Raw genomic sequence first — 18,140 nt, 5'->3', positions numbered from 1 at the left:
AGTTTCCTCATCATCTTATCCATTTTAACCATAAAAAGTAATTTCTTTATCCTTTCCCCAATTTCAGGGACTCTGTCCTGTTTCCAACATTGGGCATATGTCATTCTGGCAGTTGTAATTATATACCACATCAATGTCCTTTTCGCCATATTGACTTCTTCCATTTTAAGTCCCAAAAATAATATTTCCGGTTCTTTCTTGAACTTACATTTCACAATTTTCTCCATTTCCGCATGTACTTCAGCCCCAAAAGTCTTTGCTTTATCGCACGTCCAACACATATGGTAAAACGAGCCCTCTATTTTTTTACATTTCCAACATTTGCTTGACATATTACAATTTATATTTGCAATCTTTTTTGGTGTCATATACCATCTATACATCATCTTATAGCAATTCTCTTTTAAATTATTACACGTTGATATTTTCATTGCATTTTTCCATTAAAATTCCCAAGACATCTATTTCTTTGTTCATATTAACCACCCATTTTATCATTTGTTCCTTAACTGTTTCATCTTCTGTATACCATTGTATACCATCTTCTGTATACCATCTTATACATTTTAGATATCAACTTTTTACCTCCCTCAAACCATACATTTTCAATCTCATTATATTTTTTTCTGAACCCAAAACCTTTTTTTATCAGTTTTAACAAATCATGAATCTGTCTATATTGTAACCAATCATATTTAAAGTCCAAATCTTCAATATCTTATACATTTTAGATATCAACTTTTTACCTCCCTCAAACCATATATTTTCAATCTCATTATATTTTTTCCTGAACCCAAAAATATTTTTATCAGTTTTAAACAAATCATGAATCTGTCTATATTGTAACCAATCATATTTAAAGTCCAAATCTTCAACCATTTTCATTCAAATGTCTTTCCTACAGGTTTTAAAATGTCTCTATATTGTAACCAATCCTCTCCTCTATGTATCAAAAATGGTTTTATAACCTCCGCCGGTACAATCCAAAGTGGTCTCTCATCTAAAAAAAAACCTTCTATACTTAGTCCATGTATCAAATAATGCTCTTCGGATATAATGATGCTTAAAGAAACTATCCATTTTTGTTTTCCCATACCATAAATAGGCATGCCAACCAAATTTACAATCATGTTCTTCTAATGCCAACAGTTTTCTATTGTCCAATGTAATCCATTGTTGCAACCAAGTTAAACAGACCGCCTCATGATACAATCTAAAATTTGGTAATTGAAATCCACCACTTTCTTTAGCATCACATAAAATCTTCATCTTGATCCTAGGTTTTTTCCCCGCCCACACAAACTTTGAAACCTCTTTCTGCCAAGAATTAAATATCTTTACGTCTCTCACTATTGGGATTGTCTGAAATAAAAACATCAAATGTGGTAAAATATTCATTTTAACCACCGAAATTCTCCCCAAAAGTGACAAATTTAATGTATTCCATTTCTTTATATCTTGCTGTATTTTGGGCCAAAGTTTGTCATAGTTATTCTTAAAAAGGTCTATGTTTTTCATTGTCAAATCAATACCTAAATATTTAGTCTTTTTGACAACTTCACATTGTGTCAATCTCTGTAGCTCCTCTTGTTTCTCACCAGTCATGTTTTTGCACATCACCTTGGATTTATTTTTATTTACGTAAAAACCTGCTAAATCTCCAAACTCTTTTATTTTCTCCATAAGCAATGGTAAATTCCGTAAAGGGTCTTCCATCATAAACATTACGCCGTCCGCAAAAGCTCTATATTTATAGGTGAATCCTTTGTTGGTTAAACCCTTAATTTCTTTATCTTCCTTAATTTGTCTCAACAGTACTTCTAATATCCATATAAATAATAACGGGGATAGAGGACCACTTTGCCTCGTCCCCTTTTGTACTTTAAAGTACTCCGTCATCTCCGTATTGATTACTAATGCTGCTTTTTGTTCCAAATAAATGGCTTCTATTGTATTTCTAAATTGTTCTCCATCAATCTTTTCCATCACTCCATACATAAAATCCCAATTTAAATTGTCAAAAGCTTTTTCCGCATCTACAAAGAAAAATCCAACCTCTTTCTCTGGGTGTTTATCATAATATTCAATTGCATCAATCACCACTCTTATATTGTCCTTTATCTGTCTATTTGGTTAAAAACCTGCTTGCTCCTCGTCAATAGCATCTTTTAAATATATCTTTAGCCTCTCCGAAATAATTTTTGCAAAAAGTTTGTAATCATTGTTCAAAAGGGAAATTGGTCTATAATTTTTCACATCAGTTAAATCTTGTGCTTCTTTGGGGATATGCGAAATTGTAGCTTCTTTCCACGATTCTGGTAATTTCTTTGTTTTTCTTATTTTATTTACCAAGAGTTCAAAAGTCGGGACTAGCTCCTCTTTAAATTTCTTATAAAAATTGGCAGTGAAACCATCTGGTTCTGGAGCTTTCCCTAATTTTGTCTCCTGAATTGCTTTATATATCTCTTCTTTCATTATTGGATTTTTTAACATTATCTTAATGTCATCTGCAATTTTTGGCATCTTCATTTTGTCCAAATAAGTCATTATTTTGTCTTTATCTGTTGATTTCTTTTGAAAAAGATTGGCATAATATTTAAAAATGCTCCCTTAATTGGCTGGAGGGACTCTGAGCCCCCGCCCACCAAGAAACCCCCTTTGGGCCCATGCCCTTTCTGTAACTCAGAATAAAAAGGTTCAAGGCAGTTTTTCAAATTAGCTCTTTTGAAGACATATGTTAAGTTTGTATTTCCGGTATGCCTGTGATTTGTATAATGTTTTATATTATTATTTTAACTATTGTTTTTTCTGTAAGTCACCCTGAGCCTGCCTCAGAGGGGAGGGCGGGGTAAAAACCAAAGTAATTAATTAATTAATTTAGTATCCCACTCACCACACCAATCTACCATAGTGTTTTTAAAAAGGAATAAAGAATTTGTATTTAGCTTTCCACATTTTATTTGCTTATTTGAAATATTTATATATTACTGTAATGGCAGTCAAAAAAAACAATGAATTAAATACAGAATGGCAAATAAAACAACTAGCATATATCCTGCTATAGGCTGGAGGAAGTTCCCCCACCTTAAAGGAGTCTTCCTCTCCCATCTAAATGATTTTTCCGTTGGAGGAAGAGCCACAAAAGTCAGAGAAAGGATCATTAGGCTGGAGGAAGGCTCCAAACTTTGGTAGTGGAGTGGCAGGATACAGGCCACTGAATGATGGACTGGGAAAATAATTTTAAAATATTATGGCAGAGGTGATGAATGTTTTTGGTTCCAGGGCCCCCTAGAGAAATCATTCACTGGGCTGGGCCAGCGTCTACCCATTCTTTTCTGCTACTGGATAAGCATGAACAAGTCCTAGCAGTGGGGAAGGTGGGCACCAATTGCTCCTCCTCCCCACTGCAAAAGCCTGCTAGGACTAGTGCAGCAGAGGGTGAAAAAGAGGCTCCACACAAAGGGAAGCTGAATGCTGCAGGTCAAGCTGGGGTGGTACTGGAGAGGGCTGTCAGCAGTAGAGACACCCCAGGAGGGAGGCAGAAACAAGGTTGGGGGTCTCTGGGTGTTGGGGAGCTTGGGGGCTGGATGAGAGAGGGTCCAGGGACCACTGGTATCCTCCGTGCTGTAGTTTGGATGCTTCTATTTGATGAAATCTCTGAAGAGATTGAGTTTTATGGACCTCTTCTGGGAGGTGTTTCCAAAAAGTGGGGATCATAACTTGGTGGCATCTTTGGCCTTACTCACGTATGACCTTTGGAGCCAAAGGTATCATGATGAATACTACTGGCTGCCCTAATAGCAGATTTCATTGCTGTATCAATCCAGCCATGGGGATGGGCCGTGTGTTCTCCTGCAAAGTAAATCCTCCCTTCATTCTTAGACAAAATATTGAAAAAGTGGCTATACTGGTAGGGGGTGGGGTAAGCAAATGCCCCCATTGAAAACTTGTCTAGACCCCATCTCTGTATCACATGCTTAGTGCAAACAGATTTGAGATATTCTTTGGACACATTGTGGACTTCTGCTAGGTCATCCATGACCACATCAATGCACTGCTCTTCACTGAGGGCATGGAAAAAGTCAGCGTCATCATGCAAGGTATAAGAAGCCAAGATGACTCCTAGCTTACTGTAGAAGTTACTGTTTGGGTAGTAGATATTTCGGGATGGGAGATCTGTAACTGAGTGGCCACCTCGAATCCCATGCTTCTCCCAAAATTTCTCAGTGCAAGCCAAAGCAATTTTAGTGCTGCTCGTATAATGAAAGGAACGCAGAGCATGACCTTTCGTAGGGGAAAGAGGAGGACGGAATTTGATGAGCCGTGTGGCTTTTGCTGTGGCTGTGATGAGGACGTAGTCGGCAGGCAGACCCAACAGGATGGATTTGCCTGGCTGGCGAAACCGCACCGTTACTCCCGTGCCATTTTCGACAATTTTCTCTACTGTGGAGTTAAAATGAATTATCCTAGGCATTTCTTTGAAGAAGCTCCTGGGAAGCTGGTCAAATCCGCCTGTGATTTCATCCCACCTGAAGAAACCAGGATGGTGAAATGCAAAAAAATTGCAAAGAAAATGCAAAAACAGTGAACAAATCACCAACAGGATAATACTCATTAGAGCAATGGAAGCAAAACGTGTTACCCAACTTGTATATTTCATAAACCATTTCAAGAACCAAACAAAGAATTTCTGATGATGTGAGGATATAGCACAGTAACCCCTCGCCTGTCAAATTTTACTTCAGTAACATCCCTCACTAACCTTATACATTCCTTCAGGGATTTTCTATCAGAGTCTATCAAGTCTAGCCTGGTCATATTTCAGTCCTTTTTTCTCACACACACCCCACCAAAGTCTACCACCAAAATGCCCTCTCCATTTTACTGGCTCCCAATCTCCTTCCTCATTCAGCAAAAACTTGTCCTGACATGCAAACCTTTCAGTGGCCCTGCTCCACTTTTTCTTCCTTCCTTTAATCAAAGGACATGTCCCTGTATTGGGCCTTTGCAATGCTATGTCCCTAAACAGTGCCATCCTTTCTACATTGCTACCCCTTGAGCTTAGAATTCATGACCAGAACAGTTAAGTGATGCCAGGCAGCATGAATCCCTCTCTTTTTGCATATCCCACATTTCCCATAAAGTCCCATAAAGTAGCTTTAAACTCCTTAGACCTCATACCAGCTGAAATGAAATTTTAAGTGCATCTGTACTTCCGCACGCTTATCCCCTGCTACCCTGCTGTCTCCCTTCCCTTCCTTCCATCCTACTGTCTATAATTCAAAGTCTTTAGGGATGGACTTCTGTTCCTTAACTATGAATTGGAGCCAATGGATAGGGATGGGCACGAACTGGGAATAAGTGATCCATTCATGGTTCGTGGTGTGCCCAGTTCACAAACCACGAACTGTCACAAACTTTTAAGAGCTAAATGGTTTGTGATGTTTGTAATGCAGTAGAAGGGCACCCCCCTGATGCACTAGAGACACCAAACATGCTGGGGATCTCCGGCTGACTCTTCTCTACCTGCCCTACAAGTTTGGTGAGGATTGGGTTTACAGGGTCCGAGTTATGGCCCCTCAAATAAAGTGAGCCCAGGAAAGTGGTTTCTGGGGAAATGACAGGTGCAGGTGTGTACAGAATGGGCCCTGTGCAAGCTAGAGACATCAAACTCACAGGGAACCTCCCTCTGATGCTCCTCTACGCGCCTGCCAAGCCATGTGCAAAATGGACTTAGGAAGTCTGAGTTATGCCCCCCAAAGAAGATGCCCCCAGGAAAATGCTTTAGAGGAAAATGTCAGGCACAAGTTCAAAAGTGCAAGCTACACACACCAAATGCACAGGGAACTTGTTGCTTTGAAGTTTGGTAAACATTTTGAGCAGAGTCCATCTGTCTGAAAACATGACCATTCACAAACCAAAGGAATGGAGAAAAAGCAAAAAAAGATGGGTAGAGACCTCTGTGAGAGCCCAAAAAGTATACTGAGTCAGTGTAATTTTTTCTGCTGTTAATAAGTCCACTTAGATGTTATATTGTATTTGAAGATGTTTTGACTTTTGTCATTTATAGACAATTTACAACAACTGTTCAAGGCCATTCTGCAGCGGGGCTGTAACAGAAACAATTTTAAAGATATTGAAATGGTGTCTTAAGTAGCCATCAGACCATGAATTACCATAATTTTCTAATTCTCATAACTCACTGTATTATATATTGAATTTTTTAACATTTGAATGGTCATACCTCACTGTATTATGTACTGTATATAGGGACTATTTTTACTAATCAAGCTGTAATTTTTGCAGTGTACATATTAATATTTGGTTTGCACATAATCTAGTACATCAGCCTTTCCTTCTGTGTGGCCTCTAGTACTCAGTACCCTTTTTGGTTCCATTCATTAACCACCACAAACCACTATGAACAGCTTAAAAGTTTGTGGAAAGTTTGTGCCAGTTGACCTGATATTAACTTCAGTGTGTGAACCACGAACCACCCAAAATTCATCACGATCTTTAGTTTGTGAGCTGGTTCGTGCCCATCCATACCAATGGAGCATTTCTATGGATGGGACCATTTCTGATCACAGATCATGCCTTTCTCCTCTTTGCTCTTCTGCTGCAGACAAAATGCCCTTCAAATGTTGTTCTGTGAGTACCCTGTCCCACAGAATTAGCATTAGGAGGGCATTTTGGGATGCAGTGGGAAGGGGAGGTAAGAAAGTCATCCTCTGCAGGTGGCAATCATTCCATCTGTGGAAATATTAATGGGATCCAACTCTATGTGACTCAACATAACACCATATACATTGGTGTGACTGTATTAGGGCCAGGTTTTGCTTTTTACCAAAAGCAGTTAGAAAACGTGACCAAAGGCTGGTGAATGGGTGGATGGATTCCATTTCAGTGTTCACTAGTGTGGCATGTTTCACACATGGCATGTTTCACATATGGTGACTGCAGTCCCTAGAGGTGATTTGCATGTGCATAGGCCAGTCATAATGCCATACCTCCTCTTTAAAAAAAGATGCTTTTCACTGGCCAGCTGCAAATCATCAAGCGGTAAGTAATCAAGTGTCAAATGAGTAACACACATTCATGTGTGAACCAGACTTAGGTGATTTTATTTTGTATCATTCTGATCTAATTTACATCACCCCATGACTGTGAGAATTGAATGAGCTGTGTTAACTCATTTATTCACAACCAAACTCACAGAGGTCTTTAACAAGACCTGCCAAAATAACCATGTCAGATCAAAAGTTTATCTTGCCCAACGTTCTGTTGGAAACAGCCATGGTGTTCCCCAGATCATGAAAGTTATATGGCCTCTAGTTGGGGATACATTATCTCTGGCAATTCACCTCTGCTACCCATGTCCACCTTGACTGGAATAGCCCTGGCTACCCTGATCTCATCAGATCTTACATGGGAAACCACTAAGGAAGTCCAAGGTTGCTGCGCAGAGGCAGGCAATGGCAAATCACCTCTGTTTGTCTCTTCCCTTGAAAATCCTACAGGGTTACCATAAATCACCTATGACCTGATGGCACTTTCAACCACCACCCATTGTTAGCTAATAAATTGGCCTCTGGCTTTCTAAGAGAGGAGCTAGTCAGCTCAGGAGCTGATAAAACCCTTCCACTTAATAAACATATATATCAAGATAATACAAAAATTTTTCTTTCCTACCTAGTTTCATTTGAAAAGCTAACAAAGAGGAGGCTCAGAAATGATGTATAGAAGCCAGCATCTTGATTCAAGAAATCACCAATCATATCCACGGCTCCTCTGCTCAGGTTTCCTTCTTTCATCAGGTATTCCTAGTAGAGGGAAATGAGGTTGGGTGTGTTACAAGTACCATTACTTCCATGTTCAGTTTGAAATTCCAATTGATTTGCTGCCGCCGCCACCCTTCATTTCCCCCCTCTTACCTCAAAACAAGCCCTGTACTTTTCAAAATGAAGATCTGGAAACTGAAAATTCTGCTTGTAGCTAGACTGTGGCTGCCAGGGTCAGCCGCAGGTATATGGTCCCTTTGTAGCCATATCTCTTCACCCACAATTATGGCTCCATTATCCCCACCAGCACCTCCACATTGTGACAACTTTTGCCAATGGTTCCTGGTTGTGATTCAGTTTAAAATTCATAATAACTATGACAATAACAATGTTATTGACCCAGATACAGCTGCCACCACCACCCCTTTTTGAAAAAAATGAATCTGATCAAGTAGGCTTGAAGACCTACTTTTAAGTCTCATTTAACTGTTCTAACAATAGCCAGTGTCCTTCTGATGATCACAGACTATTCCATAGTAAAATACTCACATCGGGAGGGGGGTCCTAATCATCCCAAAGTCCCATGGAACTGGGCAAATCATGTGATTTAATTTCACATAATAATGAGGCTGTGTCTTGTGGGTGTGTGTGTAAGGGGTGCCCAGATGAGTAAAAACACAAGAAGAGCCCAATTGAATCAGACCAGTGGTCCATCTAGTCCAGGATCCTGTCTCACACTGCGGCTAAACAGTTCCATTGGAGGGCCAACAATCAAGCACGGAGGCCGAGGGCTTCCCCTGATGTTGCCTCTTGGCAACTGCCTCTGAATGTGGAGATCCCCTTTAGTCACTATGACTAATGGCCACTGATAGACCTATCCTCCGTAGGAATATTTGTTTAGGGGCCCATGGTGGCTCTTGGAATCCCTGATCATATTCATTGTGAACCTGGGGAGGGACAGGAAGTCTTCTTGACCACAAATTTACAAGCTATTTGTACAGTTCTAATAGCTGTATGACTATTACTTCTAATTAGAATTTCATTTTATTACAATAACATATGAGATTTTGCTGCAGATTAAAAAGGGATTTGTTTAGGTTTTTCCCCTGCTGCCATTGTGATATAAGTATTGTCCTATGATGGATATGACAAAAAAGACAGTTTTTGAATCTCCTCACATGAAATGCATTTCACCAGGAAATCTAAACACTGCGGTATTTTTCCTTGGCTGATTTCGCACTAAGCTGCCTCGATGTTGCGCCGCCGTTTGCCCCGATACTATTGGTCAATTTCACACCCGAAGCTGCGGGGCTGTATTTTGACTCGCCGCTTCGCCTGATTTCCCCGACAGTTTCGTGATCCTGTTTTTTGAGGATCATGAAACTGCGGAGGAAATCGGGCGAAGCCGCGGGTCAAATGCAGCCCCACGGCTTCGGGTGTGAAACTGACCAATAGTATCGGGGCAAACGGTGGCACAACATTGAGGCAGCTCTAGTGCGAAATCAGCCCTTGTGCTTTCCTCTCCCAGTTTGTAATGCACACATACCTATCCTATCCAACTACAGCACACGGAGACCCCAGGGACATCCCAGGGTCACGGCAGCCAGTTTACTGCAGGAATTCTCTTGCCTTAAAAATCCCATGGGGCCCCAATCCTGGGCAGGACCACAGCATGGGGGAATGAGAGGCTCCTGTTGCCTCCCCATGCCATTTTTCAAAAGCCCAAATGCCCCACAACTTTCATGCTCTCTGGCTCATCATGATGGGTAGACTGAATGAGCCAAAGGAATCCGTGTGCAAAGGAGCGCCATTGACGAGTCTGAGGACTTGTATAGGATGATAAGTCTTGACCAGGACAGCCCAGGACAGTCTGATTTCATCAGTTCTTGGAAGCTAAGCAGGGTCAGCCCTGGCTAGTACTTGGATGAGAGACCACCAAGGAAGTCCAGGGTAGCTACTCAGAGGTCAGCAATGGCAAACCACCTCCGTTCGTCTCTTCCCTTCAGAACACTATGGGGTCACCAGATGTTAACTGTGACTTGATCGTACTTTGCACCACTATAGGTGTTAAGACTCAATTTATTTATTTTGAAGAAAAGCAAATGCCTAATTCTCTTACCTTGGTGGAAACTGAGTCATACTTCTCCCTCAAAAGCGCACAGTTTTTTGATAGCTGTTCCGGAATCTTTTGTATACATGACAGAAAGGCACAGAGAAACAGGAAAAAGACTTATTTCCCTTGAAAAGTTCATTCATCTTTCATAGTTAAGAGAAACAATGTCTGTCATAAATGACACATAATTCCTTATATAAACTGATGGTGGTATATAAATAATAATGATCAAGAACCAAAGAATTGTGCAATTGGTAGTCTGGGTGCTTATGTTTCTCATACAGAGCCTCAAGGCTGTTGACTGGTCAGGGGAAATTGAACACTTTTGGCAGTGCTTAAGTGTATTTATTTGATTTAGAAAACATCTAGGCTAAACCGCATTTCTATGTTTAGTGGCAGCCACTAAGGAGGCCCTGACATGGAACTCTTTCTCTATATCCACTTGATTGGCACCAACCAAGGCATCAGGGGCTGGCACTGTTGGGCAGGCGTCATGGTCTACACCTCAGCAAGACTCCACAGCGCTGGTGCTTCTCCTCTAAGCTCTTGCTGCCTGCCTGCTTGCCAACTGAGTGACTGAACAATGAGAGAAGCTTGGAGGTAGAACAGTCTTCAGTCTCCTCACCCTCTTCTTCTGAGAGGCAGTGTGAATTAGGCCCAGACAGAGAGGACAAATGAGTGGGCAGCAGCAGGGTGGTGTGGACCAATGCTCCCTCTAAGCTGTGGAGTCTTGTGAGCAAAAATTCCACTTTGTGAGCTACTGGCATTAAAGTTGTGAGTGAGCAATTTGGCTGCTGCATAAATTAGTTTGTTTTGGAGCCATCCTCCCTGAGCTAAGATGAAAATGGGTGAGCCGGAGGCTAAAAATCTGTGAGCTGGCTCACACTAATTCAGCTTAGAGGGAACACTGGTGTGGACCCAACTCAGGGAGGGGAGCCCACTGAGGGCATCTTGCCAAAGGGCTCTCCCAAACATGGAGCCCACATTGGCATCTAATCTAATGGTTTTATGGGTTAAAAAATTATTTTAGTGGCATCTGATATGCATTTAGTGGTATCTGGTACTGACTGATTAACTGAATTTTAGATTTGAGTCCAGTAACACCTTCAAGACCAACAAAATGTTCAGGGTATGAGTTTTTGACAGTCAAAGCTCCCTTAATCAAATACAAATTCATAGGATTCATATCTGGCAAAGGGAGCTTTGACGCTTGACAGCTCATACCTCACCCAGCTGGTGTGGCGTTTCGGGCTAGGGTGTCATCAGTACATTGATGACACCCAGCTATATCTGCTACTGGATGGCCAACCAGATACTGCCCCACATAAGGCCATGGTGGGATGGGTTAAAACAGAGTAGGTTGAGACTGAATCCAGTAAAGATGGAGGTTCTGTTGTGGGAGGGGAGCCTCGGGGTTGGAGCACAGGCCTCCCATTCTTGATGGGGCACCATTAACACCGGCACAATCTGTCAAGAGTTTGCACATGATCTTGGATGCCTCCTTAACCATGGAGGCCCAGGTCACGAATATTGCCCAGCTGACATTTCTCCATTTACGCCAAGCATGGCAATTAGCCCCCTTAAATGGTGCACTTGACCTGAAATTCTAGGGTTAGTGTTTTATATGAACAGTTGTTATCATATGGTGTAATTGTTTTAAATGATGGGATGTGAGTTGGCAGCATATTTTGTTTGCAGATAAGAGAAATCCTGATAAAGATTGTTTCAAAATGGAAGTGAAGCGCATAACCTGTCCCAGCTACTGCTTCATTCATTTTATCTGACAGGAGAATGTTTGAAAGAGTTGAGGATTGGAATTGTTACTGCTTCATTCACTCTATTTGAAAGAAGAACTGCGTATGGGACTTGTGATAACTTTAGGGTTCTCTCCTACTGAAAAGAAGAAATGGAATGCCATGTTTTACATGTTACTTCTGAGGAGCGGAATCCCAGGTTTCAATATATGTTTATTACCAGGGGTTGTTTCGTAGAAAAAGAGCTAGGGGAACTCATTAGCATCGCTCATTAGCATATGCCACACCCCCTGACATCATAAGGCCCGGCGGTGGACCTGCAAGGCCAGCAGGAGTGCGAGGAAGCCCCGCCAAGGCCCTCTCTGGCCCCAGGCAGGCAGGGGTGGGGAGAGGCAGGGAGGAAGCAACTTACCCTCCCTCTTCTCCTGCCTCCTCCTGGCTGAATGAGGGCTGGAAGCGGGGCGGCCGGAAGCAGGGGGCGGGGCTTCGTCATGTGCCCCGCCCCCGTACCTCACCCGGGGGAACTGCGATCCCTCGCGTTCCCCCCTGAAATGACCTCTGTTTATTACTTGTTATTATCTTAGAAACTATGCTTATGTGGACTGATACATTCTAGTTATTAGTTTTGCACTGGTTCCCTACAGCCACGTATGTAGTACATTGTGTATAAGTCTGGTTGTGGCTGTGCTACTATTTTTCCACAACCAGACCATGACAATGTCATCTTCACAATGTGCATACCTTGCTCAGTGCTTTGTCCAGGAGATCTTTAGCAGATTTCCCCTCCTCATCGGGCTTCACTGGGTATCCAAAGATGCCAGGACTGGCCTTGTCTTTTGTGTGTCGTCTTATGTTCCTGATCAAATACCAGGCATTCTTATCCCACGAATCAAAAGGGCTTACGGGAAGATTGAATTTCTTCAGATATTCAGAAACTATTCTGGGGGGGGGAATAGGAAAAGATCTTCAACATACAAGGCAATAACAGGTGATGATCCATGACAGGTGCACACAGGCTGGGATGCCAGTTGACACTGCAAGTCAGTAACAAAGCCTTTGAATATCAGAAAGTATCTGAGAAGAATTAACAGTGGGTCCATTTTTTTCTGTTCACACTACCCCTGAACCAAAACACCATCAGGGAGACGGGATGAGGTAAGGCCTAAATGTAGGAGGAAAATAAATTGTCCCACTCTGATCCCCTCTACCTTCTCGTTCAAGCTTCCAAGGGGGCGTCATGGGCAGAGTTTGCATTAGAAACTGTGTCACCTCTTGGCTGCGACCACACGCATTAAAATAATCCACTTTCAATCGACTTTCAGTGCACTTTCCAGCTACATTTTCCTGTGTGAATTGGCAAAATCCAATTGGAAAGTGCATTGAAAGTGGATTGAAAGTGGATTATTTAGTGTGTGTTGTTTGACTGATTGTTAATGATCACAGTATATATTTCTAAAATGAGCTTTGGATAGGGTACAGTCCTTATGCTCAGGAGAAAGCTGAAGAATCAGTTTGGAAACGCAATGCATGGAGGATCCTTATCAGCCTCCAAGGTGCTATTTATTTACTTAATAACATAATAATAACCTGTTCCCTCTAGCTCAACAAGTAAATAAGTAGATAGTTTTAAAGTGGTCTTACAAAACAATGCTTTTGTTCATCCAAGGGAAAGAAAACCCAGTGGCCCTGCTCCTTGAATTTCTCTAGATGTAGGTGAGAATGCATGAGAGTTCTCTCTGCTGTCCAATCACATGCATAATGGACATCCTGCAGTAATCTGAATGCCAAACAGGGAGCATGCACGCACCCTGCAACCCACTATGATGCTACAAAGTTCAAGCCAGCATCCCCCCTTCCCTCCTGCTCTCAGCTTTGAATCCCATGCACAGTATGAGTCATAGCATATCTTCGTCCTTACTTGTGGCTTTCAGGCAGACGCATAGGCCCCAAGTCCACGTACCAGTCTTGCTCACGATAGGTCTTTATCCGGCCGCCCACATGGTCGCTGGCTTCCAGAATCTGAACCTAAGAACAAGTACATTTTGGTTTGCTTTACCTTCATGCTGCCACTTCCTTCAGAGCACGATGCCAGAAATATACGTAATTATGCACAACCTCAGTCTGCAGCAGATCGATCGACTTAACTACCGGTTTGCAAAGGACAGAATGCGAAGGCCGCGGACAGAGAATGTAATAGCAATATGGTGGGTAGGAGGGACAAGAATGGCATCGAACAGTAATACCAATGCACCCCTTTTTCAAGCACTTGTGTACTTCTTTTTGACAAGGTAAAAGACATAGTTATCTCAGCACCATTACCTGATGTCCAGCATCTTTTAGTAATTTGGCGGCAGTGAGTCCACTTATTCCTGCTCCAACAATCACAATGGTCTTTGGCTCTTGAGTCTCTTTCAGCCCTTTTTTGGCAATATCTAAGAGCTGTTCATAATCGGAGTCTTTTAAACACTCCATCCATTCTTCCTGTTTTGCAGCACCATTTTTAGCAGGGAAGGTGCCAGCAGGAGCCAAGGCTGCCACAAGCAGCAACAAAGCCTGCAAAAGGGCTAGAAGGGGAAAGGAAGAAACAACAGCACTGTAGCAAATATTAGCACATAGCAGTTAGGAAACTAGTAAAATGTGAAACTACTACATGATCTATATCAGGGGTCCCCTCATGTGGTGCTCAAAGGTGCCTTGGCACCTGCTGGCACCTTTCCTGATGGCTGCCAAGTGTTTTTTAGAAAGCACTTGGTAAGTTTGCCTGCCAAATACATTTGCCGCCAAAATTCTTAGCATTACTTGTTCTAATCATCATCATAACGCTTAGGTGTCTCTCAAGGGATACCAGACTGCTAAATAGTTTCTGCAAAGAAAATCAATCACTCACAGAAGAGGTCCATATCTCAATGGGCAAGTTAAGGAGGCATCCCATTTATAGGTAGACTATGCACGTGATTCAGAATTTGTCACAAATGGTTTCACAACTGGGACTTCCCAGTGAGCCCATCATGCATGCTTTTTCTTGCACATCTGTCTGCAGAAAACATGACATCTAATACAAAACTACCGTCGTGTAAACAAGCACCTCCCACTTATGTATGTCCTAATAAAAGACATTTTAATACAAGCGAAATTACTGTTTAACTTGCTCTACAGCAGCATTCTTGCAACACTGATATTTACTGATAGATTAGAAACAGTAGATTAGAGCAAAATAAAATAGACTCAGGACAGATGGTGAAAGGTTTTAAGAGTGAGCGTATAATGTATGAGATCTATTGCGATAACTTTGTTCTCTTCTTATCCACCTGCCATGCTCATCCAAAAAAGTCACAAACAATATAAGGTCACCTTAACCATCTATAAGGTAATACCACCCCCTAGTAGAGCTTTTCTGAGATTCTTCTCTGATGTAAAGAAAGGCCTGAGACCAGTGGCATACCTAGCTTATTTGGTGCCTGGGGAGGATCATTTTTAACACACACCCCTCCTCCTCTTCTTCTTTTTTCCCCATCAAGTCACAGCCAACTTATGGTGACCCTGTAGGGTTTTCAAGGCAGGAGATGTTCAGAGGTGGTTTGCCATTTCCTGCCTCTACATCAGCCCTGCTTCACGTCTGAGATCTGACGAGATCAGACTAGGCTGGGGCTGTCCAGGTCAGGGTCCCTCCTCTACACGACAAAATTGTTTTCAGTAATAATCATGAAATAAAACAAATAACAATAATGGTCAGAAAATAGATTCAGGTGAGTAGCTGTGGTGGTCTGAAGCAGCAGAACAAGGTTTGGTCTTAAAGATGCCACTGGACCCAAACTTTGTTTCAATGGCCATAAAAGAAACACAGACAGTGAAAAAAGTTATTTTATTTAACTTTGTATATATAATCATACCTGTCATGACCCCAATGGGTTGCCACCTTCCTCTGCCACTACTCTGGACCTAGGGTCCCTTGGGAAGGTCCAGAGTACCCTCCCAAGCCCAACCAATATGCCCCTTTTTCAGCGGAGAACTATAGGCGTGATTACCAGGCAGAGAACATTAAACAAATGGTTTATTAATACAGTAATGGGGAAGGAAAAACAAGACAAGGTGCTTACAATATATAACAGTTAAAGGCAAAATAAACACAAATCTAATGTGACTACCTATTTCACTTAACTGGTTAATGTTCAAGGCCCACAGCCTTTTATACCAGGCCTGTGCCTGTACTCACTCTGTCCCAAGTGAGGGATCTTTCTCTCAGACCAGACTGACCCCTCAGTTTTAGCTCTGTGAAAGACCCCTCAGTTTTAGCTCTGTGAGAGACAAGAACACAGAAGAGAAAAGAACAAAGTTCCACAGTTCACAAAGCTTAAGTCACATCTCCGCACACAATCCCTGGACACCGATTGGTTACAACCATCGCTAAGCATTATGGGGATTGCAGGCTGTTGGCTTTCCACTCCCACACAGGTCTCTCCTGGGCCTAGGCCAATTGCCGAATGTAGCATCTGTTGTATTTTTCTGGTGGGTCTGAATACTGTTTGTAGGTTGTGTTTTTTCATAAGTTTTCCCATCTGATCAGTGATTCCTTTGATATATGACAAAAACACTTTTCCTGTGGGATGCTGTTTTTCCTCAGTTGTTTGTTTTACCTTTGGTTTAATTGCTCTTCTGATTTCATTCTTGGAGTAGCCATTTGCTTGAAGTGCGTGATTTAGATGATTTAGTTCGTCATTGAGAAAGTGCGGTTCACATATCCGTATTGCACAGTCTACCAATGTTTTGATTATGTCTCTTTTTTGCCGAGGGTGGTGATTGGAGTTTTTGTGTAAATAACGGTCTGTGTGAGTTGGTTTTCTGTAGACCTTGTGACCTAATTGAAGGTTAGTTTTGCGGATGACCATGATATCTAGAAATGGGAGTTTACCCTCGACTTCTTTTTCCATTGTGAATTGTATGTTGGGGTGGATGTTGTTAAGGTGGTCTAAAAACTCCATCAATTCTACTTCTCCATGGCTCCAAATGATAAAGGTATCATCTACATACCAGAACCAGACTGTCGGTTTGTGGGGTGCAGATTCTAAAGCTGCTTTTTCAAAATGTTTATATAGAAGTTTGCTATAACTGGGCTGAGAGGGCTTCCGATGGCAACGAAAGCTAGCTGGGTGACCTTGGGCCAGTCACATTATTCTCAGCCTAGCCCTGACCTGGATAGCCCAGGATAGCCTGATCTCATCAGATCTCCAAAGCAAAGCAGGGCCAATGTGAAGGCAGGCCATGGCAAACCACCTCTGAATGTCTCTTGCCTTGAAAATCCTACAGGTTTACCATAAATCAGCTGTGATATGATGGCCAAAAAAAAAAAATTCCATCACACTACTCATGTTCTGAGCAGGCACTTGGGAGGGCTTCTGTTCTCCATTTTAAAGCCCAAGAGCTGACCATCTCAAACATATAAGGCATTGTTGAGACCGAGGAGTCTCCCTTTGTACTAACTTTTACTAACTAACACTAGCCCAAGCATCACAAAATAGTGATCGCAAACTTCATTAGGCTGAATGTTAAGAAACACACTACCCCCCGAAGAAGGTGCCCCTGTCCTCCATTGTTTCCAAAGGACTAAAGTCAAACCAGAGAATCCCTGCAGTAGAAACTGAAGGTTGGGGGGTATTTTGGCAAGCTCAGCAGAACACAGTGCTATTGTGGCAATGCCAGCGGAAGTAATAGAATCATAGAATCATAGAGTTGGGAGGGACCTCCAGGGTGATCTAGTGCAACCCCCTGCACAATGCAGGAAATTCAGAAATAATTCCCCCTCCACACCTCCAGTGATCACTATCCCATGCCCAGAAGATGACAAAAAACCTCCAGTATCTCCAGCCAAACTGGCCTGGAGAAAAATTGCTTCCTGACCCCAAAGTGACAATCAGCATTTTCCTGGGCCACAAGAACTAAGCACTGATGCCACCCTTCCTGCCCTCCCTCTCATGATCGGCCTACGTTCACACAATCAGGAATGCAAGGACTAATAACAGTCATTCACTTAACACCAGAGATAAGATGCTGCTTCTCTGCCAGACCGTTTTTAAAGGTAAACATTCCTTCTGCTCCCAAACAAACAAAAGGTAAACAACTCCTTCTGCTCCCAAACAAAATATCAACAGGAGGCTCTTGCCAAAGTGCTTCATTAGAGAGATTGATGCTGTGCCAGAATTAGGACTTCAGCGCTGGAGATTGAGTTTGTAGGCGTGGCTTCAATATAAATCCAGTCCTGAGAAAGGATTCTAAAAAAGGTTGTATAGTCGGTATTTTGGACTATAAACATATCAACCAGCAAGAGCCTCATGTTGATATTTTGTTTGGAAGCAGGAGTCAGATGGCCGAACTGAGAGTGTTTAACTAAGTTCACACAATCAGCATTGCTGTCAGATGGCCTCTGTTTGAAAACCTCCAAAGAAGGAGAGCCCACCACCTCCCAAGGGAGCCTGTTCCACTGGGGCACCGCTCTGT

The 18,140-nt window shown here is 42.2% G+C and overlaps 1 protein-coding gene across 1 annotated transcript; it reads right to left on the bottom strand.

The window, feature by feature from the left end:
- Positions 1-3,175: 3,175 nt before the first annotated feature.
- Positions 3,176-14,195, bottom strand: LOC107124520 (L-amino-acid oxidase-like). The gene is made up of 6 exons (XM_015428000.1): positions 13,962-14,195; positions 13,567-13,667; positions 12,390-12,588; positions 9,901-9,954; positions 7,693-7,823; positions 3,176-4,529 (listed from the first exon to the last, which is right to left on the bottom strand). Exons 1-6 carry the CDS (start codon positions 14,118-14,120, stop codon positions 3,743-3,745), a joined length of 1,431 nt encoding a protein of 476 aa, XP_015283486.1. The 5' UTR covers positions 14,121-14,195; the 3' UTR covers positions 3,176-3,742.
- Positions 14,196-18,140: the final 3,945 nt, after the last annotated feature.

Source organism: Gekko japonicus, unplaced genomic scaffold (genome assembly GCF_001447785.1).
Source record: "Gekko japonicus isolate JY-2015 unplaced genomic scaffold, Gekko_japonicus_V1.1 scaffold1007, whole genome shotgun sequence".
NCBI lineage: Eukaryota > Metazoa > Chordata > Lepidosauria > Squamata > Gekkonidae > Gekko > Gekko japonicus.
This window is presented reverse-complemented; position numbering and strand designations above follow the sequence as displayed.